This window comes from Crassostrea angulata, chromosome 3, assembly GCF_025612915.1.
Source record: "Crassostrea angulata isolate pt1a10 chromosome 3, ASM2561291v2, whole genome shotgun sequence".
NCBI lineage: Eukaryota > Metazoa > Mollusca > Bivalvia > Ostreida > Ostreidae > Magallana > Magallana angulata.
This window is the reverse complement of record NC_069113.1, coordinates 41024502-41050839: the sequence shown is the minus strand read 5'-3', so window position 1 is coordinate 41050839 and position 26338 is coordinate 41024502. Positions and strand designations below refer to the sequence as shown.

The window sequence follows — 26338 nt, the reverse complement described above, 5'->3', positions numbered from 1 at the left end:
ACATAAAAATAAGGAAAACAATCCTATTGAGATATTCCTTTGGTCCTTTGGTACATGTATAGAAATCGAGCAAATTTTCTTTTAAAAAATACAAAAATCATGTTATGATAAAGAATTAATTTGGCATTTTCATACTTGAAAACTGTATCCCATAGGGAGGTGTTAATAAATGACTGCATCGGGCTTCCGTAGTGTCAATTTTCCTTGTGTTTCCACGCTGTTTATTAGAATGCTTACTCTCCTTATCAAAACTTCATGTAGAAATTTTCATAAGCACTTGGAACCAAAAAATAAGTTAATATGTGTGAGGTATTGCTTCACGAAGAAGTTAGGTAGGTACATTTACGTCTTGTCGATGTGTTTTTTAAGCAGGTCGATTATAATTTATACAAAATCATGGTTATAGTTATTGCTGTTTTGATTGACACTTTGGCAGTAAAAATGTATTAGGAAAATATTATTTTAAAATATGTCAAAACTTAACAAACTGATATTGAAAAGAGTTTAAAGATTAATGTTTTCTAATCAATGAGTACGGTATGGAGGTTAATTCTTGTAATAATTCATGCCTTTAAATAATATATTTTCCGACACACTATCACATATGTACATGCATTCAGATTGTAGATTAACTAAAGGAATACACACATTCAAAATAATTCAAGCAAAACAGATACAGTAACGTAAAGTTTAATTTTTAAAGATAAATATTTCATTTTATGCAAGAAATCTTTTAACTGTACAGGCAACAATTTTTTTTATGTGTATTCACATGCATTTCCTTCATTTCTCTTCAATCATTCATATATTTTATAAGTGAGTAAGAAAAGCTTTTAAGAAATGCCTTCATTCATAGAGGGAAAACTTAATTTGAAAAATTAGATTATGATTCAGTTCTATCAGTAGCTGTTTGAACACATCGGGTTTCTTAAGAAATAGGGAGAAAATACTGCAGTAGATGTAAATATAGGTACCTTTGATTTTCTGTTAATTTGATATATTTTAAAACATCTAAATATATGTTAAAAGACTTATATTGCAATGTATTCACATTTTTCAGTGTCTTTGTATGTTATAACACGAATCAATTTTGTAATGTACAGTCCAATAAATTCAAATGACGTATTGTGGTGCAAGCAGGGTTTGAAATGAAAATCACATTGATATGTCAGTATTCTAATATTTAATCGTAGAACTGCTGAATAATATATAAATATAAGTAATAAGGAATAATTCTTTGAATATTATGAGAAGCCATAAACATTTCGGTCGAGGCGTGATCAAATAGATTTTAAATGTTCACCTCATAAAACTCAAAGAATGATTCCTTATTCCTTAATGAAAGTTTAGAATAAAAAGAGAAATGGTTTCCACAGCTGTCTATGATATATACACAAAAACCGCCCCGAAAAAAAAACCCGATATTCTCACCAAATAATGCATGTACACTCCTAAATGTATCTATTTGCAGGAGAAATAAAGCCGATAGGTTTCATGAGGTCACTGTTTTGCCACAAGAGGGGTACACCTCGCCAGCCCTCTATCTGCCCCCAAGCCCGCGGCACTCTGACTCTGGACCGTCTGGTGGTCAACAACCCCCAGTATACACTAGAGGGGCTGCAGGAATTCTCTCATGTCTGGTAAGGTTTACTAAAATGTTGCTTCGTTTTGCTGCGAGTTTCTGTATTCTTTTTCAATGAAGAGGTTTTTGTTCATGATTAAAAATTGAAAAATTACCCTAATTTTTTTTTTAAAATTATTTTGTTCATAGTTCCATCGAGCATTTGTCAGGGCGCCTGTAAAGTGCGAAACGAAATCGAAACGAAACCAATGGAAACGAAACGAAACCAATCGAAACCAAACGAAACCAAACGAAACGAAATCAAACGAAACGAAATCAAAAATCAAACGAAACGAAACCAAAAATCGAAACGAAACTAATATCAATTTTGACTACATAAAAGTGAAAATAAATTCATTGAAATTAATTTTTGAACTATAAAATATAACTACCTGTATGTTTCAGATTGCCGCTGTAAATTTTTAAGCCGATTATCCGAAATTTGCAAAAATTATATAATTATGTAAACAAGTGATGTACATTCCTATACCTTTTAATGTTTCTAATTTGTTTCATTAAATCATAAAAATGATACTAGTATTTAGACGCTTTGAGAGAGAGAGAGAGAGAGAGAGAGAGAGAGAGAGAGAGAGAGAGAGAGAGAGAGAGAGAGATGCCTTAAAATTTATCAGCGACATCACATAGCAAAGTATATTACACAAGTTTGGGAGAGAGAGAGAAAGAAAAAAGATAGAGATAGAGATATGACGATGATACTAAAGGGGACATTCTAACATCAATTTTCTTTCTATCGATTTGAAATATTGTAAAAATGAAACGATCGAATACAATGTGATTTAGAGCATACTAGTTGGTTACCAGTTTCTAACATATAATAAGAATTGTTGTAATATGTATAGCATGAATTTGGACGTCGTAATTTGACAAAATTAACTTGCAATATAAAGATGATTATACTGTAAACGTATTAAAAAAAACTGTCTTTAACCCTTTGTCTATGTAATCTATTTTGTGTTTTCGGTGGAAAACGGCGTCCGCAAAAGTACATTGCCAAATGTAAAATATATAAGTAGATAAAAAGGTAAATTCAGAAATGCGCTAATTCAAATCCATGCTAACTTGTTGAAAAATGATATTCCGCCAAATATTGTACACCCGAAATATAGTGCGTTTACAGTATTTACGGAGCCATTCCAACTACACGATTTTTTTTATATCGATATGAAATATTGTAAAAATGATTCAAATACATTGTGCGTGCGTGTGAAAGGGGGAGAAAGAGGGGATCATGTTTGATTTAAGGTTAAAAACAGGTATCATGTTTGATTTAAGGTTAAAAACAGGTAAAAACATCTTTATATTGCACGTTAATTTTGTCAAATAACGACGTCCAAATTCATGCTATACTTTCTTATTATATGTTAGAAACTGGTAACCAACCAGTATGCTATAAATCACATTGTATTTGATCGTTTCATTTTTACAATATTTCAAATCGATAGAAAAAAATTGTTGTTAGAATGTCCCCTTCAGTATCATCATCATATCTCTATCTCTCTTTCTTTCTCTCTCTCTCCCAAAACTTGCGTATATATACTTTGCTATGTGATGTCGCTGATAAGTTTTAAGGCATCTCTCTCTCTCTCTCTCTCTCTCTCTCTCTAAACGTCTGTATATAATTTAATGAAACAAATTAGAAACATTAAAAGGTATAGGAATGTACATCACTTATTTACATAATTATATAATTTTTGCAAAATTCGGATAATCGGCTTAAAAATTTACAGCGGCAATCTGAAACATACAGGTAGTTATATTTTATGGTTCAAAGATTTATTTCAATGAATTTATTTTCACTTTTATGTAGTCAAAAATGATATTAGTTTTGTTTAAATTCCGTTTCGTTTCGTTTCGATTTTTGATTTCGTTTCGTTTGATTTCGTTTCGTTTCGATTGGTTTCGTTTCGTTTCGATTGGTTTCGTTTCGTTTCGTTTCGTTTCGATTTCGTTTCGCACTTTACAGGCGCCCCATTTGTCATTCATAAACTTGATGTTATCAGTTACCATTGAATGGCTTCATATTTTGTTTGTTGGTTTTTGGACTGTTTGCGCTTCATTACACCTAATATAAACGAAAGGAATTTCTATCGTCCCAAACATAAAAATGTAGGCATTCCCATGGCCATCCATATAAGAACATTGTTTAATCCAGTTACGCTTGAGGTTACAAAACGTTGCACAAGGCCTGCAGCTTTCGATATTTTTTACCATTCATTTAAACCAGTACCTTTGAACATATTTAAAGACACAATAACTGATTATTTTCAAACTGTAAACAAACGGGGTTGGTTTCAACCGAGATAATGGAAATTTTTGAATTTCGGAAAATTTTTACAGGTGAACTTCTTCTAACATAACTTTGATTTTGGATTACATATCTCTTATTTTGCCACGAGACATTGTTCATTTTTATGGTCGCACCTGAACGTTCGGGGATTTAATTTACAATATTCATCTAACTGGTGATATTTTAGAACGGTATCAGTATTACTGATAATCATACAATGTATAATATAATTGGGGAAAGAGCGATGACATTCCCGTTCTTAGAATATTTTGTAGGATGTGAAATTCGCCTGTTTTATTAAACAAAATTTTAACAATGATAAGTTTAATTAAACAAAAGTTAGATAAAATAGAAGACTTAAAAAAGTTCATTTGTCAAAGATGTGCTTGGGTTTTTTTTCCTGGTCAAAACCTCTCCTTCCTCTTTAGTAACAAACTGCAATCAAAATCTTATTTCCAGTATTACTGTTCATTTTAGGTTGATTTTTGTATTCCATAAAAACGAGAAAGAGTTTGTCCGGTCCAAAGTTTGCCCACCAAGGTTAGGCGGCAGGAAAGTGGGCTTATTCTCCACAAGGTCCCCGCACCGGCCCAATCCCATCGGACTCTCCCTGGCTAAACTGGACCGTGTGGACGGTATAACAAGAACGACAGATTTATATCTAGACATTATTAATTATTAATCCGTATTAATAAGAACTATCATCATTCAAATTTAAAAAAAAAACCAATAAAATTTTTTAATCTTCACTGGACAAGGGTTCTCGGTCAACTCCGTTCCCCTTAAAACCGTCTATAGGGATCGGAGCGAGCCAAAAAACCCTGGCTAAGAAGATGAAATATTATACTACATGTTTAATAATAATTGTTACATAGTTACTTTTTCTTCTATTGCATATACATTCATTGGAATATTCATCAAGTGATTCGGAACACAACAGATGTATAATTTTTACAGATAGCACCCTGTTTTTGAGTGGAATCGACCTACTGGATGGTACCCCTATACTTGACGTCAAACCGTACATTCCGGAATACGATACACCGCAACCTTTGTTGACTGATCATATGCAATCTTGCTCTGACAGTAGTGTTCATAACCACACAGACCATCTCGGTACAGACAAAGAAGAGAAGGTGAATTCTGGATCTGATACAGACTTAACAGATTCGACGACCGAAAAGAAAATAAAACACACGAAAATTCCACCAGAAAATTGTATTGAAAATTGTTTTTGTGAGGATGAAAATGATAGTTACAATAAAAAAGATGTACACGTGAGATCACCTGATTGGATAGTTCAACCCGCCTCTCCTAAATTGGAAGTGACGTTCACATCCAGAGCTACAAATCAGCTAAGGATGTTTTCACGTGATGCAAAAGATCCAGACTTCGTGTTAAAGTTCCTCCAAAATTCCGCGGAAGCAGGGAGAACCATTACCTCGATCCTGAGCGAAGATCCGCGGCCAGTTCACACCAGAAACCAGAAAAAGTTGTACTATTTCACCGTGGACAATATACACATCACGTGCTGGTTTTATGATAATACTGTTGAGGTTATTCGAGTATTGCCAGTTTCTAAAGGAGAGCATTTGATATAAGCATTTTTTTCTGTTATTATTTTCATAGATAATATTCCCATGCAGTCTATAAATCAGTGTTATCCAACATGGCATCACTTGCTTTCTCTTTAACAGTTTCTTCACTGGAATGTTCATTATTTACTGAACTGAACATTACGGAATTTTCATGCTGGTCAGGTGTAATTTCTTTTTCCACCTGATCTTGAAAACAATTAAAAATGTCAAACTTCTTGGATAGATAATTTCGTTTAAAAATAAAATGAGTAATGTAGGACACTATCACGATTGTTGCCAAAGAACAAAGCATAGCTACAATTTTAAAGGGGAAGATCTGTTTATTGTGCTTTGGGTCGAAGTATGGGTAATGAATAACGGCTTGGATGCCGAGGACTTGGTCTCCACCAAGAATTCTCATCAACAGACCAACAATCATCCCCATCAAGCTTCCGTAGGTGTTTCCCACCTTTAACCACAGGGCGCAGACGAGTTGAGGGAACTGAGCCACGGCCATGAGGTCCCCGCACAATACTAGTAACCCATACACGCTCTGAACCGTCAAGGCAATTATTGTTCCCAGTGCGCCAACAGTAACTACGCAAATACGAAAGACCCAAACAATCTCCCTGTCTGATGCCTGCAAAATTTGATTAAATCTTAGTTTGCTTTTAATTCTAAGATATATTCTTAAATGGTTTTATGGGTAACTATATGAAAATCTACTTTAATTAAAGATATGAGAATATATTTTTTTTCCAAATAAGAGAATAAGTTTGAATAATATATACATATGGTATGGTTCAACCATTATAATTGTCAATAAAATAAGTTACTGTCAGTTCAAAATCTTAGTTACTAGTACTCAAGATCGACATGTATAAGCTTTTTTAACTACACTGGGAAATACTTACATTTGGCCGAAGAATGTTTTGGTAAATGTTTCTGGCCACAACGCTGCCGACAGCCAGAATGATAGAATCAGCTGACGACATTACGGCGGCACTCATGGCACCAAGGGCGATAACTGATACCGCCGTAGGGCATAAATACTGAAGAACCATGGGAAGGATTGACTCCCAGTCGGTCTCACTTAAAGGTAACGTGCCCTCATAGGATGTAGCGTTCCAATCTATGTGTAATGAACAAAAATATCCACCATTTATATTATGTTGTAATATGCCTTTTAAGATAGATCTATTTTTAAAAAGCCTTGGACTTTCGGAAGGATGTAACTATTTTTGCGTCAAAACAAGTTAAAATGACGCTGGTTTCAAGCGTAATATACACCAATTGCGTTGTCTTCGCTCAAAAGCCAGACAAATATTGAGTTATGACTTTGTGGCCTCCAAGGAAATAGACAAGCCTACGTTACACAGCTGTTTGACACAACTACACAAAGTCAAGTTCTTGTTAAAGTGGTTCTAACTTCATGTATAACACTGTTTTTCCGGTATCCAATAAATGAAAACTTACAATGACATGAATGTAGATATTTGAACTACATGTTTAATTTTGAATTTAATAGCTAATTGCATTTTATTTAAACAATGAAATGCTTTTTTGGTGATTCATTCGGGATATGAAGGTGGCGACATTGCACAGAATTTTTTTCCTACAATGATCGCTACCTTTATAACCCGCATGAATCATCAAAAAAAGCATTTTATTGTTTATATTTACATCTTTCTTTTAACTAATTAATAAATTGATAATAAAAAATAAGTAAAATTCACTAAATTACTGTTAATGTACATAAGTAAGCTAAAAGAAACAGCCAAATCGTCGCCGGTGAGACTTTGAGTCTGACATCATCACTCAGAATTATTTCGTGCCGTCCATGATTTCTGTCTGACTGTTTCTATAGACCTATGAATTAACTCTAAGATTCCGTAAGTAGAGGGAATCAGTAGATGTAAACATTTCACAATTAGTTCATTATCTAACCAAAATTCTTTGTTAACATATTAAAAGAGATAAGAGAGATAGGGTTGGTAATCAAAATTCCTTATAATAGAGATTTCTTTATATCCGAATAACGTATAATTAATTTTAAATGTACATGCACATAATGGTACCTGCGGATGCTCCCGCCAATCCAATGAGGGCGGGCGGGATAAAGAGACCCATGGAATAGATGATGGAGATCAGCGTGGCATTGCGGGCCAACGAGGGGGTTCTACAGGCTAGCACTCGCTGGTAGTAAGACTAAAACAAACAGATAATTACACTCTAGTACCAATGATAACTGCATTGGACCATATACAGTATGTTCCTTACTTGAAAAATCCGTCTTTTTTTTGCTAAAATGCCCTTATTGAAAATGTACATTACCGTAATAAAATGCATTAATCTTGTGCGTCAGTAACTTTACCTGCCAAGGAATTCCTCCAAACGTAACGATGACAAAGGTGTCAATGTAGCCTCCAACGTGTTCAGATTCTACGGTCCCAAACCATTTCCCCTCAACTCGGGATAAATCCACCGCTTTGTTCGTGAACACAAAAGGTAGCGCTAGAATCTATAAGAAGCGTAGATAATTAACATTTCACTTGCCTGTAATCAAAACAAATTACTCTGAAGCCTAAGACCAATATATATATATATATATATATATATATATATATATATATATATATATATATAAATATATATATATATATATATATATAACGTTGTTTGACACTGAAACAACGTTACATATGAACGTTGAGGCGACGTTAAATTTATGTCGCACTTTGACAAATCTATGTTGAATAACAAATTATATATATATTAGGTTTATTAAAATATTTTGGGTGGTTATCAGAAAACAATTACAGAACACCTTTAAGAATGTTAATTTTTGTAACGTATAACTCAACTAACGTTCAAACAATGTATCATAATATTAACATATCAAGCCAAGTTGCGACAGCGACTCTCTCTCTCTCTCTCTCTCTCTCAAATGACTCATTTGTGCTTCTTTAAATTTTATATTTGCATGAGTTGTTCGTCTTTTTACTTACAAGTCCTACACCAATGAAGATGAGCTGAATCACATCTGTATATGCTACAGAATATAGTCCGCCGAAGAAAGTGTAGACAACGGCGACGCACGCAGACGTGATGACGGCCACGTTCATGTCCAACCCAATGATCGACTTCAGAGACGCTCCTTTATTTTTATACCAAATACCAAGGAGAATAAATATTAAAATTAAACGGTATACGATCTCTTGGTAAATTCAAAAAGCAATTTAATGGAAGAACTTGAAGAGCTAGGTATATTTAAGCTACTGAGTATATAACAAAATGCATACACCTAGCTGGCTTTAGGGGAAAGACGATTAATTATTTGATTATGTTACGGCATAAAAACATCAGGTGAATACTCATGCATGAAAAGTTACACTATAAATTAATAGAAGTTTGGTACACAGAATATTTTGTTTCCATTGAAATTCAAGAACCCCACAGATTATATATGCAAAAAATTTATCTTGGAAAAAAAGTGTTCTTTTTAACCGCTTTGTCTTTCACACCTTTTCGTATATTGCCAAGTAAGTTAATAACATCATTGTTTACCAATTAACGATTTTTCTCAATTCTATGGATTCATTAACAATTGAAAATTGCTAAGTGTTTCCCATTAACACAATTAGTTACTGAAGCGTATAATCTCGAGGTAATTTTATATCACCTAGAGCCCCAAGTATAGCCGCCTCCCAGAAGATGTTTGCTACCAGTTCGTTGAAAAACAGAACGGCTCCCATTTTTTTGCCAAACTTCAGCTGGAGTGGGTCAAATATGGTCACGTAGCCTTCCCGTCGTACCTTGGGGGCAAACACCAAACCAGCTACAAAAGAGCTAGGCACGTTCATTCTTTGATTGACATCAAACTAATGGGGGCATCTTTGTTTGAAAAGATTATTCGTTAATTAGATTATTTCTAATCATTACCTTTGCAATTGCTTAAAATGATCATCATCCATGTATATTTATATATGAACATATATTAATTCATAGGAGAAACTAAGATATTTACAATGAGTTACTAGGCGAGTGAAAGTTTGTCTTTATTTGCAGAACTAGTATATACATGGTATTTAATAGAAATATAACATTGGAAAAAAAATCAGTCATGTAGCAATATTGGTATATGTGTTTACTAAACAAGGTTTACTAAAGCAGATAAACACTTTGTTACCAATTGCCAAGCCAATGTTGTATCCAATGGGAGCAACGGTGTTCACGAGTCCCTTGGTGGCGATTTCTGAAGCCGCCCCACTAATATAGGCACCCCCGACCATGGTTGCTGAAAAAACAACAATTTTCCACGTATAATGATACTTTATTCAGAAAATGAGGACTGATACCGGTAATGTAGCTATTGACTATTCAACATTCACAAGTAATTACATGAAATGGGGGAAACAGTCCAAATTGACATTTTGTAAAATTGCTATTTATGAATGTTGTGTGTTTCTGTTCATGACTTTCTGGTGAGAGTTTTTTTCTCTGAAAGAGCGCCCACAATTAACTAATACTACATATACATGTCCTTACGACCTTTACATGGCCTATTTACACATGACCTTGACCTTAGAAATATCAACGATTAATTTTGCAACCATTTTGCAGTGAATGGAGCAAGAAGCATCCATTTGGTTCATGATTTTTTTTTAAATTTTCGAAAGAATTTATCAAACTTTGTACAAAATTAAAAAGGTCAAATACTCATCATCATTTCATGAAATTGTTAAGGCTTAAATCATCACAATTGGCTTAATTTATTATGTCCAGAAACTTCTAATTGCAAAGAATTCTGGCCGCGGGATCATGAGGCCTTTTTAGACTTAAGTCAGTCAAAATTTCAGTAATTTATAAAATTACATTAGATCTTAGAATTAGGCTTAAAATTTGTAATTATCACCGTAATATTGAGACACATTTTAATAGCATTCCATTTTATAGAAATTTTCAATCAGAACTGCACAATAAGTTTTAGAAATTTTAGACTGCTTCATGATCTTGCATGAAGCCTGAAATCTGAACGATAATACAACATAGCTGCTTGAAAATTCTGTCAAGACATAACAAACTTGACTACTGCATGTTCGTCATCTCCAGTGACAATCTTACCGGAAAGGGTGAAACTACTGACAAAGAGACCGAGTCCCCTGTCTGCCAGGAACTGGGAGTCCGCGCTGCTCGACTTCTTCCGTCCGGCGACTAGCCCGATGACCAGGATGATGATGTAGAAGATGATCACGCCGATCAATCCTTCGACGAACACCGCCATGTTAAAAACTTTATGTTTGAATTCCTGCAGCAACAGACGACCGAGAGCGCACCTTACTCCCTGGGGAAAAATAACAATAAAAAATGCAACTCTCGACGTCGACCTGGATTAACGTCGGGGATGTTGACCCAGTCACCGGTGTATTATTGTTCAACAGCAGGCGACAAAATAAAGCACAAGAGATGGGAAAGCTCCATAAGAAAGGGGAGTAGGTCTGTGTAGGTAAATAAGTATTCGATGGAAATACCGCTGTGCAAAATCACACGAACCAGTGGCAGTGCAAATAGTTTGATTGTAAGCTTACCATGCTTATATTAACAATAATTTTTTTATACATCGATCTTTTAGTTTAATTCCATTCAATTCATTGATTCTCTCAAAATCCTTTAATGGTAGAAAACGCACAAGTTAATATGTGAACATATTTACATATATAAAAGCAGTCTGGAGGAGCGCGTCAATTAAAAAAAAAAGATAATTTGGATTTGTAGAGAACAGACGGTCTTATAGACTTTAATTATGAATACACAATTCTTTTTTTTTAAAGAAATATAAAGAGCTGATGTTCGAAAATTACTTGCGTAATTTTATAGTACCGGTATTGATTGAATTTGATTTTTTTTTAATTGTTAAAAATCTACCGGATAGAAGATAGTCCATTACATTCTAACGTAGTGGATCTGTCCCCCAGTTTGATTATCATTGCATACATTACAAACTCTTTTGTGTCGTTGTAAACTACTCCATCGACCCACCTATTCTAAAAGACGGCGATATCTTGTATTAAATTTCACAAAAAATATCTCTAAATTTTCATGGTAATACATTTAGATAACTCTGTTTTAAAAATTCTGTAAGTATTATTTCACTATCATTTTTTGTGAAAACTGATTTTCAAACTTTTCTTTTATTGAGGCACCGTCAAAAGTTTGATATTTCCAAAAAAAAATCAAGTTTTTCAATTTTCAAGTTCTTGCATGGAAGTATGGATTACATTGTAATGGAATTAATGTGCATTTTTTAATTTGTGGCCAGATGCAAACTGACACATAAATAGGGATATACAAACATACATTTTTATGATATAACGTATTCAAAAATAAAACATTTTAAAAGTTAGGACTAGGAGATGTGACGTTGTTCATATTATGACCTTGAACTTATACACTGAACCCGGGCTTTAGGAATATGGACGTTAAACAAAAATACACTTGAAGTCAAAGTTATTAAAACTTCATGGAAATATTTCTGCTGTTAATTTTAAACTGTAATGGACTTTAAGGTGAGTTTTAAGATTCAGGATTATTCCATGCAGCCTTATACTCCAACAGGTTTAGGTTCTTGTTTAATTTTTAAAGCTACGTTGCATTGTCAACATTTCTGAATAATCACATGCAAAAAATTGATTATGTTACTTTGGAAATGTCCTCAGAATACTTTAGCCGACAATGACAAATATATTATCGAATCTTATTGTAACTAATAATGTTATTATCTTTCTTCCGTCTACAATATCTCTTTCGTGTCCTCTAAACGAGCCCTTGGTTGGGAAATAAAGTACTCTGTAAACACTATCAGTCATCTCAACAGTCGTAGATATAAAAACTTGGTCATACTTCAGAGGTTAAGTTTTCTAAAAATCGATTAAAGAATCAACTTTACATGAACTTCAACTATTAAGATATTTATTTATTCAATGGAATAGTGGATGTTTGACTTCAGGTCGCGCATCACCAAACTTATCGTAAACGTGTATCAGTGACTTGTTGTCTCGGTAAAGTTGCTTGCATCCTGTCTCATTATTTATTTAATTCCATCAGTAGTTACACAAATTTGAATTTATCAAAGTCTTTCATGTCTGGGGGTTTATGAATAATATAGACTGGTTTCGAACATTTAGCTTAATTCCTTCGAAGCAGATGGCAAACCAAATGGATTTACATCTTTTACCCTTGACGACATTGTGACAAGCAATCTTCTTGATTCGCCTTTGCAACATAGTTCAACAGACACTCGCCAATCAGAAACACGCCAGATCATTAAGCCATCCACTGTCAAGTTCAAGGCTCGACTACAAGGCACCTTCGAGACCTGTGCTGCCGTAAATGGTTGGACAGAAGAACGTGAAGGACTCCTTTTGGCTGTGTCGTTACGTGCACAGTTGGTATAAGGTGTCCTACCGAGCGATAAAGACCAACATTACAGTAAACTCGTCAGGCCACAAGGAGAAAGATCCCCCCCTTTAATTCAAACAGATATGTACCGTATGGTGGTATATCTCTGCCCCTTGTGTGTAAGTTATTTTTTCTATTAATTATATCGACATGCAAGATAAAGATGTTGACATGCAAGATAGTTATGTCAACATGCAACAAAACTATGCTGACATGCAAGAAAACTGCAATCAAATAAAAGTTATAAAAACTCTCAAATATCGCCAACATGTGACATCCAAGATGCTAGATACGCTACCTATTGATGTTAATATGCAACTTATTTATGTTAACATGCAACTTATTTATTTCGACATGCAACTTAGTTATGTTAACATGCAGGATGAATATGTTGACATGCAACATATTTATGTGGACATGCAACTTAGTTTTGTTGTCATACAACCTATAAGTTGCGTGTCAACATATTTATCTCGCATGTAAACATAACTAAGTTGCATGTCAACATATTTATCTCGCATGTCAACATAAGTCATTAAGTTGCATGTTGACATAAATAAGTTGCATGTCGACATAAATAAGTTGCATGTTGACGTAAATAAGTTGCATGTAAGCATATTTATCTTGCATGCTAACATAAATAAGTTGCATGTCGACATAAAAAGGTAGCATCTAGCATCTTGGATGTCACAGTTGGGCGATATTTGAGATTTTTTGAGATTTTGTATAATTCTTGTCTGATTGCAATTTTCTTGCATGTCAACATAGTTATGTTGACATAATTATCTTGCATGTCAACGTATCTATCTTGCATGTCGACATATTTCATAGAAAAATAACTTACACACAAGGGGCAGAGATATGCCACCATAGCACCGTGTACAACTGAATGGACGTTGACGGGAAAGAGTCAAAGTCAGTATCGGAGGTAGGACAGACAATTAGAAGATTAACACATTTGATCTATACATGTACATCATCACCCGGTGAAGTAAGGGAGACCATAGCAAAAGATTCAATGACGCCCTTACAGATTCTGAAATGTAGATTCTCATTTACTAGTAACACGTTCCGTCCTCCAAATCTGAACAAAGCAATTCGCCTAGCTGTTGAGCTAGAGACTTATAATCGGTTGGAAAAGCAGATTCTGATTCAGATATTAGAAGTTTTTCTGCGGGTCTCAAGCGCAGAGGACGTCACACCAAATCAGAAGCTAGTGAGACCAAAATAAATGAAGTCCATTGAGGCTAACACGAATGCTTTGACTAATGAAGTTAACAAACTGAAGATACAAATGAAGATACAAAAGCCCAACCGTAAACGTTACGAAAAAAGGCAACTGGCAAACCAGTTTGTTGTTCTGGATGTAACAAGGAAGGTTAAATTACGCATAACTGTACAGAAGCAACCAAGTGAAAGCGAACATAACAATTCTAAGAAGGAATCGAGCAGACCTGTTAGAAGTAATGTTCAACCATTTTGTAGACCCAATTGATCAATTGGCATAGGATCGTCATTGGAAGAATCTAATTTATACATCAAAATTAATATACACGGAATGCATGCTAAACTTTTGGTCGACACCGGAGCAACACGCACATTTATGTCGAAGACATTGTTTGAGACAATACCACAGGGAACCAGACCAAGACTGCAAAATTCCAAGCAAAACATTTTAGCTGCAAATGGCGCATTATGACAGAACCTTATGCAGCAGGGCCACCAAAAGTAAGGTTTTTTTTTCACCGCTGGGATTATTTTTTAAAATCAACGATATATTATTTTGCATGGCAAATAAATTCCTGTAAGTATTTGAATTACGCACATTTTTATACATTGTAACATGAATCCTACAGGAATTTCGTGAAAATCCAATATTAATCATGTTGTGTAATACTCAAAGAATTATTCCATCAAACTACGTATTAGTTATCGAAATACTTATGAGAAATTGTATAGATCCAAACAAAATTGAACTCTATTCTTGTTCAACCAGACTCTCAGCTGTATCCGTTAATCTCCGACAAGCAAGAGAGACTCTATGCTTGTCGGAGATTTACGGAGACAACCGAGCGTCTGGTTGAACGAGACTATATTGAACTCTGGCGTTGGAATACATAAAATGTACGACTTCAAAAAAATATCTAATTTGTTCGAACCATTTAAAATCTGACTATTTACAAGATATCTATAAATGAGTTTCCTTGAAGAACAATGCTTAAGAACTCATTACATCGAATTTATTGATTGGTGTCAGCGGTGTTGATTTGTGCTTAGGTCCAAACACTGTTTCACTTTCGGTTTGCCTGAGTAACTGCATAGGAGAGTTGATTAAAATCAACTCCCAAAAAAGATAATGTTACGATCTGTGAAACAATGCTTTTTATTTGCTCAATGAAGTGTAGCTTTCTAAAAGCGAAAATGATTGCAATTCACAAATGGTTGGGGGAGGAGGAGGTACTCAACAAATTTCAAAGTTAGATACCTTGTGGTTTGATACAAAAGTGAATTTTTGTTAACTTACATTAAAGTTTCGTAATTCAAAGAATTCTATATACAAAGTATGTTGTAGCTGGTTTTGAATTCTGAAAGGAAGTGCTTACAGTGCTTCAATGTACCTGCTCCATTAATTTATTGGGCATTTTGAAAAAAGTGCAGGGCTTTCGTAGACCTTTATCAAGGGTAATATCACATCCTTCACATGCACGTAGCATCAGGGGGCCGGGGAGCAGGCCCCTTCTCTCCCCATTTTTTGTACAGGAAAGATTAAATTTACATACAAAAAAAATTGAATTAACATGAAGTTGCCCCCCCCCTTTTATGGGTCGCTGTAAAAAAATTGGAATGAAAATAAGGAAATAAACAGTGAAATTGAAGTTAAACGAAAGGTATACCCCCACCCCCTCCCCCATTAGGATTTTCAGGATTTTGGAAAATAATCCCCCCTTTTTTTTTTGCTTGTCAAGATTTTTTGGATGAGCCTGGTGCCCCCTCCCTCCTCATTTCAAAAACGATGCTACGTGTCTGCTCCAATAGTGAAACGCAACCGTTATTCCAACTTGTTTTAACGTCACCTGACTTAATCATTCAGATAACCTATCGCTGTTGATCTTTCAGTTTGTCCGTCGCCTTGCGACGTGCATCGTCTGGTAACATTTAAGTTTACCTTGTTGATTTCTTGAAAATACAGACAATTGTTACAATTTTTTGGTTTAAAGCATCTTTAGGATAATAGGAATCTAAATTGTAAAATATGACCTTACCACCTCGGGGTCACATGGGCGGGGCAAAATATGCCATAAAGGCAAAATGTTTTGAATTTCTTTGAAATCATGGCCCCTGATCCAGGGGTTCCAACCCTAAGGCGAGGCCAATATGGCCATTGAGTGAAAATGTATTAAATCTTAGACAAACTTCTTCTCCTCTTACATATAGATAAAACTCGATGAAAAATAAATGCATGACTATGATATGCACGAGGCCCTACTTTTACAGTAGTGGGAGATGATAAACTGAATGCATGATTATAATATTCATGAAGCCCTCTACCAAATGTGTGAAATTCATGCCCCCACCCCCCACCCCCCTGGACACAGTGGGTCAGGCCCTTGGGCGGCGCCATTATGTCAATATAGTGAAAATGTATATAATCTTTAAAAAATCTTCTCAACTTCCATAGCAGGGGAGATGAACTGAATTCATGGTTATGATGTCAATGAAGCCCTCTACCTAACCTGTGAAATTCGTGACTCCTGGGTCAGGGGTTCAGGCCCTTGGGGGGGGGGGGGGGGGGGCAATATGGCCATATAGATTTTATCATATTTTCTTCTGTACCTTCACAGTCCCTTTATAAATCCGATCCCTTTACAATACTTTGATAGCTGAAAAGGATAAAAAAGTGCAACATCAATCCCTAAAAGTGCGTTCAGGCTATTAAATATCAATATTCTCAGGTACAAATTTTCATTTTACTCATTGAATGCCTGCAGGTCTCTCTACCAATTGCTAACAATTTTTTGCTCCTGACTCTTGCCCCCCCCCCCCACCCCCCCCCCCCCCCAAAAAAAATTATGACTTGATATTTGCAAACATCAATTAGCAGGGAGAACAGTCAGAGGAATCTCAGATTAGAGTTTGGACTCTAAAATGCAACTTTAAAATGCAAACATGAGACTCGATCCCCGACAGGTCCACCAATGGGCTGTAGAACTCAGGTGACTGCCAAGGCCTGTGGGCCTCTTGTTTTAATACCTACTGAACATGCAGATGAATGTATCATATAATACCAAAATAAAATAAAATCAAGTTTTCTAACAAACAAAATGACATCTTTTGCAGCTTTAATATGTTTATTCTTTAGAACAGAAAGGTGTACATATCTTTACATGGTTTATCCACAAAACAAAGACAACAATCATATGCAGCAACTGATGACAATCCGACCATCATCCGCTTGTTCATTTCACTTTGTTAAAATCGTTATTGGAATGTTCTTTGGGTTAATTATCTATTCATCACTTCAATTTTTTTCAATTTTTCTATTTAAAGCTTCATGAAACAAAAACTTAGTTCCATTAAACTACCGACAGTATGTACATCAATTTATTACCATGTCTATCACAAGAATCCATTTGCCGCTAAGTAGCTACGTGCTTACTCTAGAAAATAACAAAAAAATCATTGGATTTCATGCAATTCTACGTGATGCACTGAGAATTACCTGTTCAAAGACAGTGCAGATTTTAAGGTTGAATATTGAAAAGGTACATTTTTTTAAAGAAAAGTAAATAAGACTTAAGATTGTGACCAAAAGAGAACTGAAATACCACTGTATTAGTAATTCACTCTAAACAAGACATACCACAATGGAATTAGATAAAAAAGAAGAAAAAAAGATGTCGAACAATTATCCATCTGAAACTCATCTGTTTTGTGGAGCAAGATGATAGAAATTTCATTCAAATTATACAACACAGAAGAAGACAGGAATATAATTATCATTGACAAGAATAATAACCACTATATAGCATACAAGTACATGGAAAATGATATGATTGTTGAAAGTCTTCCCGTTCCACAGAGAAGAGCAAGGGCTACATGAGTAATGGACAAAGATCTATTAAACACTATCATAACAAATAAAGGGACAGGCAAACAAAGTTAATCAAAGTTCTCCATAATTCACAAAGAATTGGTCTTTACAGAAATTTTTGGCAATTCTTATTTAAGTAATTGTTTTGGATCAAATAAATTGTTTAATTTTCACTGACAACAGAAGTACCGGTATTTGTTTAATTTCTAATTTTACCCAAATCTGAAAATGATTAGCTTATTAACAAATCTTATCACAGTGAAATATGACTTGAACACATGTACATGTACATTCAGCACTTTCTAGACATTAACACAAATAACACTTATAATTCTCTACATGAAAATAAAACCAGCACATAAAAATTAGATGCTGTTTGTTATTGTTATCGTTTCACACAGGACATTTTCTTTCTTATTGAAAAAGAAATAATTACATGTTCGAGTTAAGGAGAGTTATTAAGTTCTAACAACCATTGGTGAACAGAAATTAAGATGGACATCCGACTGCTATTTCTCTATTGATTTATACATGTTCATGTATACCTCAGCATTCACTATGTCATTATTTTCATCATCAATTTTTGGCAAGAATTGTAAAATGAATCTGCATGCAAGCCTAAGTGACGGATATTTGCATTTTATCAAAATGGAAAAAAGCAATGTGATTTTAAGCGATTCAAGCCTCATGTTTTGATACATATATTTTATTTCTTATTTGCTTTATCAAAACTTGTGCATTATTAATCATAATTAAATAAAATTAGCAAAATGTATCCAGTACCAAATAATGATGTAATGAATATACTTTTTTTTTTTTAAAGTATACAAAGGTCTTAAATAAAGCAGGGGATGCTTATAGCTCTCTAAACATGTTTACTGGGTGAAACGTCTTAGACTTCTTGTACATGAACCATGGATCTGACATTCACAAATGTCCACACACGACTACAAGTCTTTGCCATTCAATAACAAATGAAAATATAAATAAACTATAACTCCATAACTTAAAAAATACTTCAGTACCACAAAGTTCATACACAATGAATGCTTTACGTCTTCAGGGCACACCTCTAACATGTAATCTCCTATGATCCCAATATGGCCCTGGGCGAGGGCATATGTGATGCTTCAATACTTGTTGTTGGACCCGTACTGACTGGCCATGCCTTTGACTGCTCCCTGGGCGGCATTAGAGGCCACGCCCTGCACAGTCTCATTCCTCATGACCCCGGTCGAGAATTCCTGCTTGGCCTTGTCAAAACTAGCTCCCGTGCTTCTGTAGATTCTGTGCACCTGTAAGAAATATTTAATGGGTACTCTATAAAAACTGACAGAAAAAAATGGTTCGTCTAATACAGGTTTCTTGATATTCAATTATCACGAAAGTTTTAAAAATTTGTCAGTTTGTTTTACTAATATAGTTAGATTTAATATGTTTACCAAAGTTCTAAAAATATGAGTAAAGTTGTTTAAATACCTGTAGTCAATTTTGTTAGAATTTTATTTTATACTTACAAAAATGTAAAAATAATGTTACAGATAAACCTGTTATATTTATCACATAGTACACATCTAAACTCTTGAAAGGTTAATACTAAAATGTTTGTGTTATGATTCTATGATTTAACAAAGAGGTTTCCAATAAATAAGACAGCATCTATATGCAGCCAACAAAAAGTTAAGATTTCAAGTATAGAGAAAACATAATTTGTTAATGTCTTGCAAAGAAACTGTAAGTACTGTAAGAGTTGTTATAATTTCCTTTTCTCATTAGTGTACTGCTAGTAACCAATATTCCTCAGTGAAAGCAGCTGCCATGTACATGTATAGGGTTCTCCGTCATTTCAAATCTTACTGTGATGAAAAATGTGGGTACTTATGATATCAGAAATAACTAAATTTATGATACCCCTGACCTAACATCATAATACGGTGCTGTAATTTTACTGTGGCACAGAAATTTTAATGTCGAGCTAAATATTTCACAGTAAATTATTCATGGAGAACCCTAATGACCAGTATCAATGTCTCTTCATTGCAGTGTATCAAGAGCCATTCATATTATTAATGATTACACACAACCTCGTTTAATTTGATATACAAACCTTCAGCAACATGACTATCATTAAAACAGCACACACAGAAAAGAAGAGGGAAATGAAGAGCATGAATGCTCCAGCCCCAGTGCTCTTTCCAATGGTGGACAAAGAGTTAATCCAACCTCTACAAGTAAGCAATCAGCACATAGTACAAACAGTCCAACTAAAGGTCTCCTCAGATGACCTCATCTGACCCAAATTACAATTAGTTTTTAAAAAATTAAAAGACAGAGTTCAAAACTTTTGATTTGTTCACAAATCAGATGAGTTCATCTGATTGGCTGGCAACCTGGCATCATCCAATGGCAACATCCAATCACAGCGAAATACACAGGGAGGAAGCCACAACCCCTGGGTAAACTAAAGTTTTTAACATGTACCATCAACTATGCAACATATTTCTTGGCATGCATGCAAGGACATTCATTTCTAGGAAAGCTATTTCAGTTGCATTGCTACAACAGAAGCACTGGTGTTTTAAATTTAGGACATAAGATTAGAATCAACAATTTAAGTACACTAAAGTCTTTGAGACTATTTTTGTTTATACACAGCAAAACCAGGAAGGAAAAATGTGTTGAATTATTTGTTAATTTCTAAGAGCTCATTAAATTCCTGTAACTTACATTCATTGCAATATATTACTGAATGATGATCTAATTGCATTTATTTCCTGATATTCAGCATTATGGCCAATATACACAAATCATATACTTTCATTTCCATGCTCAATTCTGAACATGAAACAAATCTAACATATTTTACCAGTGTTTCAAAATATGGCTGGCTAACCTTCACATCAGGTTTAGGATTTTGGGATTAATTTTTCAAAATTTGATTAATGTATTTGGATTATTAAAAAGGCCCTTGTTTTTAGGATAACACTAAATTTTTCATACATATGTTTCCCTTAACCAAAATAGAACTTATTAAATAGGTATAAATCATGAAAAAGGTACTGGGCTAAAGAATACATTCAAGACTTGAAATACAAGGAAAGGTATCTATGTACTCAATGGACATTGTACATGTTTGAAATACCATTATCTTGATACACATTATAAAATAAAGCACAGGTATTCTTATTGATATAATACATGTACATGGAAAGCAAATCCCCCATTTGCAGTGCTGCAAAATGACTGAACTGCATGCAGAAGACATTCCTCATGCAAATACTGGAATTGAGTGGTTAACTTGGGATGATGTACCTTAACAAGCATAACAAATTCTAACAGGGCTAAGAGGCCAAACATGATTCCCACAAAAATCATGGCCAGTCCAGCACCCAAGTGGCTGACTCCCTCCCCATCATTCTTGTGTCCGGCCATTGTCAGGCCATTGAAGATGCCACTGCAAGTAACCAGGTGTTAGCCAGTTCATACATAGAATACAACAAAAATAAACTGATCAAAAATTTACAGTATTCATCAAAATCCATATCTTAATATATCAGTTAAATTGTTAAGTTGTACACATATATTTGAATATTTTGATACCAAAAAACCATGTCGTTCCAAACAAAACAGCAAACTTATGATGTCTTAAACTTATAAGTGTAAATATGTTTTCAAATAAAATATCAAATTAACTTAAAAATCAGTTCAATGCAGTTCATCAATATTGTTAAACATTGTACTAAATATTCTTACCTGCCTATCAATTCTGTTCTACTGCTACTAGTAATCTCTTTTCTGTACCTCTGAGCTACATTTTTATTTGGACTATTTTTTTTTAATTCTTCTCTTTATCATTATCTGTTGTCTTCTGTTATCTTTAATTGTTACCTACATGTACTGTTTCTATACTTACACTGTGTAACCTGTGATTCCTAGACACTGAATAATGGTACAGATAAATTGGAAAAAGAAAATAAAGAAAAACACAAAGAAGTTGAAGGAACTGTCACTCCTGAAAAGAAAACAAAGGTCAAAAGGTCACTGCTTTGTTATACATTAACTCCAGGTCTATTGTAGTGGAGTGGGGGGAGGGGGTGGTTCTAGACTCCACACAAAGACCTGGAGAGGTACAGTACAACCAAATATACTTACACTGTGAAATCTGTGATGCCTATCAACATGACAATACAACAAATGGCTTGGAAGAAAAAATTGAAGAAAAATACGAAAAAGCTGAATGAGCTGTCTGATCTGGAAAACAAAATAGAACAGAATAGAAAAAGGCTCTTATTTGTTGAAAACTTTTTTAATCTCTTAATCTTAGAACCTAAATAATTTTTCCAAAATTTTTGGGTTACAAATAGATCTTACACTGAAAATAATATAAACCATGTGATTTTTTAAGAAAAATTTTTGCAGCATAAGAAATCATTCTTTTTTTTTTTTTTGGTATTTGAAAAAAGCAATTTTGCATACAAAAATATTGGTTATGATAAATTATATTTAAGCAAAGTTGTTAGCTTACAAACACAACAACTAAAACCAAACCCAATTCAGTCTACCTATGTAAAACTCCAATTTATTTGCTCTGAGCCATTGATTTGCCTAACCAACATATACACGTGTATTCTGTAAACCTCCGAACCTATGTCTGGCCACCTTTGTAAGTATGTTAAAAGCAAACATTTTAAACTCAACCCTGTTCAGATTGTGCAGTTAAAAGTACACGATGGAGAACAAAGTGATTGTGTGGTATGATTGGATGGAGGGATTTTGTCTAGGCATGGTTGATTTCAGCAGTGCAAGGTATATATATAATAAATATTACCTGAATATACATGTACATACATATCAATCTTTACATAAATAAATACTGGTACATTAAATCTACATTTTCCCCCCAATTCAATATATTTAATAAAATGCATCTTTGTTTTTCTCTTGATGAATTTTCATTAAAATTATATTAACCACATCTTGCTTTCAATACCAAACTTATGAAATCGTGATTTATGGTAAATGCATTTGACATACCTGAATGCTTTGTACAGGGGTCTGTACCAACATATAAATGAGCAAGGGGTGAACAGGACAAACCACACAATGGACATGCCAAATGTAGCACCCCCGCTAGAGTCAGCAATGAAATACGCCAAACTGGCCCATATGTTGAGAAAGAGAACACACGCATAAACTGAAATGACAAAATTGTTAACGTTATCATAAAGTATACACATATACCTCAGAATCACACATAACAAATATAGGATAAAGTACCGGTAGAATAAGCAAGGTAAATTAAAACATAGTTTTAGACTTAAATTTTGTCGTTGGAATTACCACTGGCTGTAATGTTAGAGATGTTCAAAGTCAATAATAAATAATTTCCAAGAAAATAAGGAATGCTTCTTTTCTCTTAATTTTTTTATTTATTAATGCTTTCTCTAATTTATTCTTCTTACAGACAAAAAAAATTCAAAAGCATTTTTGCCCTATATGTAGTCCAGTGGAGAAAATTCAGTACTGAAACATCCCACATGATAGCGAAAGGGAAATATAAACCCTGAGATAATTCATTTTATCTGATAAAGTATGGACTGTATAGTCGGTAATTATTGTTAGTGATGATCTATTATTAGTGATTGTCACAATAATCCATGATAAATCATGCAGAAAGTACCTCAGTTTTTTTTCCCGCATATAATACTAGTTACATGGCAAAACATATCTTGCCCAATAAAATAAAATTACAGATTCACTTAATTTTTGCAACAAATGAAAAAAAAAAATAGCCCCCATATATAGTAGTGTCAGATTGATCAAACACTGATACAAGGTCTAATGAAAACAATAAAAAAAATAATCTTAATGCAAGCTGGTGAAAATTGAAAAACATAATCATATTTACTTTACTTACATAACCAAATGTAGTAAACGAATTTCACAGTTCTCTGGAACTCCATAGGAATATCTACACTGAAGTCTTGATAAAAACAAGGTCCAACTGGACAGAATTTGGGAAGAGGTGGCCAATTGTTTGCTCGATCTGTAAAGTCATATGAAAGGAAAATTACAGTACATGAGATGTGTGCTCACTGCCAAATGGTATTATCTGACAGTGAATTTGATGTTAGTAAAACCCCATAATATTTTCACAATTCACATAAAAAATCAATAACTTGCCATTAATCTGCATGTTTTTCATTTCTTGTTCTTTCCTTTGTAGTTCTGCAGCTTTTCTCTCTAATTCCTGGGAAAAAAAACCCACATTATTACAAAAATAGAAATTCAAAAAATGTTTTCGAGACAAATGCAAAACATTCAGTTAATTTCAAAGAAGCTACTCAGAGCTGTCCTCAGTCCAAACACATACATTTAATGCATTAAGAAAATAAAACACTTTAATATAAATTATGTGTGTGTAGAAATACATCTACAGAGCAGTATTTTTAAAATTTGAAGGAAGAAAATTGAAATTTTACTAAGATGGAATGGTAGACTAGCACTTTTATCAAACCCTACAAATTAACACACAGTTTTGTAATACATGTATATATCATATATAAATCTCATGAAAATAGGAAGGGAACATTTTCTGGCTCTATTCTCTGAAACTTCAACACTATCATTCAAACGTCTTACCTCTATTAAAATGTTAGTGTTCTACAAAATATGCATTGAAATTTGCTTCCTGAATTTACTAGGAAGATTGTTATGGTAACTTTTGTATGTACTGTTAATCAAATTTTCTATTGCTTCTGCCTCTCTCAGACTCTGACTTAAATAAACAGTATTTCTTTTTCCATTGGCTCATAAAAACAATTCTGGGCTAGAGAACATTGAAAAGTTAATAGCCTGTTTGTCTACTTCTTTTCTTGAGTCAGTTTTAATCCCTGTCATACAGATTTGAAGTGCTTGCTTAGTACTAGTAGTTCACCTCTTGTCTTTTTTGTAGGTCATCTGTGTTGACTCTCTGAGCTGAACTCTCCGTGTAAGGGGGAGGTTCATTTGACGGCTGCATTATTGCTGGCTGCGTCGGAGCTGCCTGTGGAGGGGGTATAGTTTGCTGCAAACAGAGATACAGACAGATGATACAAATCATTTTAAAACAGCTCTCATGCCAAAGAAAAAGACTGTATACAATGTGCATTATTGCAATTAAGGAATATAAAGTATGTGCATAGTGTTTTGGTCCCTGAGAATGATATATGGCATACAATCACATGTGTAACATCACAGATAAATAACCACATGTATAACATCACAGACAAATAAACAAAGGAGAGATATTTTGGGAGATCGGGTATCTAAGAAATACCGAAGAGTAGGTGTCATTTGGTCCATGTTTTAATAATGGTTCACCACTCATTGACTGAAACAAGAATTAGATTTGAGGTTTTCTTCTAACAAACTACTGTTGACATCTTATGATTGTCCATCCCATTATAAAACATCTACAGTTGATTGTTACCTACCCCTGCGGTGGGCCTCGTCTGATTTCCCTCCGCAAACGGATTGTAATCATCTACTGCCCCAGTTCCAGCTTGCTGACCACCTCTTGCCTGCTGAACAGACGGGTCCTGTAAAAACATACAAAAATGACAATACACATATGTACCACTTACATTTCATGAAATACATACGTAGTTATAGTCTATAATATATTAGCAGAGAGACTTTTCAAAGACATTCCTAAAAAATACAACATATTGCATTATTACGACACACTGCAACAGCCAGAACAAACTATCCACAATATCAGATTTTGCTTAAAAACTATTTAACAATTATTTAGTAATCGTTAGTCTGAAAATGCTTTCTAAAAGTAAAAAATTCGAGTTCTAACGCCCCCTCGTTCGTTTCAGCGAAAATACGACAAATTAAACACAAATGATACTTTCCATCTGATAAAATACTCAACAAGGACAACTACTGACAACAGATGCAGCGCACTGGATGGATAAGTAGACAATTGAATAGTACGTTAGAACAGAAATGTATGACGATTCTACAGTTATTTCTGTTATTACGTGGTAAGGATAATCAATATGTCATTAGAATAAATTACCGCAAACGGATTTGCTGCTTGTGGGTCAGCAAAGGGATTGCTATCAATCTCTGACATGGTTCACCAATTAATGAAATAAAGTCGAGTTATCCTAGAGGTTTATACATGCGTTGTAAGTTTTGTTTAGGGGATGACTTGTCTACTATGGCAGAAACCCGGCTTCCGCATAAATGAGCATGCGCAAGCGGATAAGTCACATGAAATTACATCATTT

The 26338-nt window shown here is 34.2% G+C and overlaps 3 protein-coding genes across 8 annotated transcripts; 1 reads left to right on the top strand and 2 right to left on the bottom strand.

The window, feature by feature from the left end:
* Positions 1 to 199: 199 nt before the first annotated feature.
* On the top strand, positions 200 to 5598 carry LOC128178979 (tRNA (adenine(37)-N6)-methyltransferase-like). The gene is made up of 4 exons (XM_052846424.1): positions 200 to 332; positions 1472 to 1640; positions 4407 to 4564; positions 4887 to 5598. Exons 1-4 carry the CDS (start codon positions 230 to 232, stop codon positions 5528 to 5530), a joined length of 1074 nt encoding a protein of 357 aa, XP_052702384.1. The 5' UTR covers positions 200 to 229; the 3' UTR covers positions 5531 to 5598.
* On the bottom strand, positions 5577 to 10991 carry LOC128178978 (high-affinity choline transporter 1-like). Its single transcript, XM_052846423.1, has 8 exons — positions 10631 to 10991; positions 9696 to 9803; positions 9189 to 9344; positions 8515 to 8663; positions 7881 to 8027; positions 7585 to 7714; positions 6421 to 6638; positions 5577 to 6146 (listed from the first exon to the last, which is right to left on the bottom strand). Exons 1-8 carry the CDS (start codon positions 10788 to 10790, stop codon positions 5577 to 5579), a joined length of 1638 nt encoding a protein of 545 aa, XP_052702383.1. The 5' UTR covers positions 10791 to 10991.
* Positions 10992 to 17294: 6303 nt separating this feature from the next.
* On the bottom strand, positions 17295 to 26301 carry LOC128176642 (secretory carrier-associated membrane protein 1-like). Of its 6 annotated transcripts, none has more exons than XM_052843103.1 (10): positions 26125 to 26301; positions 25532 to 25636; positions 25375 to 25428; positions 24994 to 25122; positions 24240 to 24306; positions 23974 to 24102; positions 23091 to 23250; positions 22209 to 22307; positions 21369 to 21510; positions 17295 to 19351 (listed from the first exon to the last, which is right to left on the bottom strand). In XM_052843103.1, exons 1-10 carry the CDS (start codon positions 26179 to 26181, stop codon positions 19187 to 19189), a joined length of 1107 nt encoding a protein of 368 aa, XP_052699063.1. In that variant the 5' UTR covers positions 26182 to 26301; the 3' UTR covers positions 17295 to 19186. The 6 variants fall into 6 exon arrangements, with proteins under 6 accessions (XP_052699063.1, XP_052699065.1, XP_052699062.1 ...); XM_052843105.1 differs by lacking the exon at positions 21369 to 21510 and adding an exon at positions 20164 to 20281; XM_052843102.1 differs by lacking the exon at positions 22209 to 22307 and adding an exon at positions 21970 to 22068.
* Between the last annotated feature and the right edge of the window lie 37 nt (positions 26302 to 26338).

Bases quoted from the DNA above. Each gene is read 5' to 3' on its own strand.
- LOC128178978 (XM_052846423.1), bottom strand. From the start codon at position 10,790: ATGGCGGTGTTCGTCGAAGGATTGATCGGCGTGATCATCTTCTACATC. The intron at 8,664-9,188 runs GTGATATAAAAT...ATAAAAATAAAG, and splicing joins GGCTATACTTGGGGCTCTAG to GAGCGTCTCTGAAGTCGATC. The intron at 8,028-8,514 runs GTAAGTAAAAAG...CGCTTCTTATAG, and splicing joins TCTTCATTGGTGTAGGACTT to ATTCTAGCGCTACCTTTTGT.
- LOC128178979 (XM_052846424.1), top strand. From the start codon at position 230: ATGCTTACTCTCCTTATCAAAACTTCATGTAGAAATTTTCATAAGCAC. The intron at 333-1,471 runs GTAGGTACATTT...ATCTATTTGCAG, and splicing joins TTGCTTCACGAAGAAGTTAG to GAGAAATAAAGCCGATAGGT. The intron at 4,565-4,886 runs GTATAACAAGAA...TAATTTTTACAG, and splicing joins TAAACTGGACCGTGTGGACG to ATAGCACCCTGTTTTTGAGT.
- LOC128176642 (XM_052843103.1), bottom strand. From the start codon at position 26,181: ATGTCAGAGATTGATAGCAATCCCTTTGCTGACCCACAAGCAGCAAAT. The intron at 21,511-22,208 runs GTAAGTATATTT...GGTTACTTGCAG, and splicing joins GGCATCACAGATTTCACAGT to TGGCATCTTCAATGGCCTGA. The intron at 19,352-21,368 runs GTACATCATCCC...TATTTCTTACAG, and splicing joins AATTTGTTATGCTTGTTAAG to GTGCACAGAATCTACAGAAG.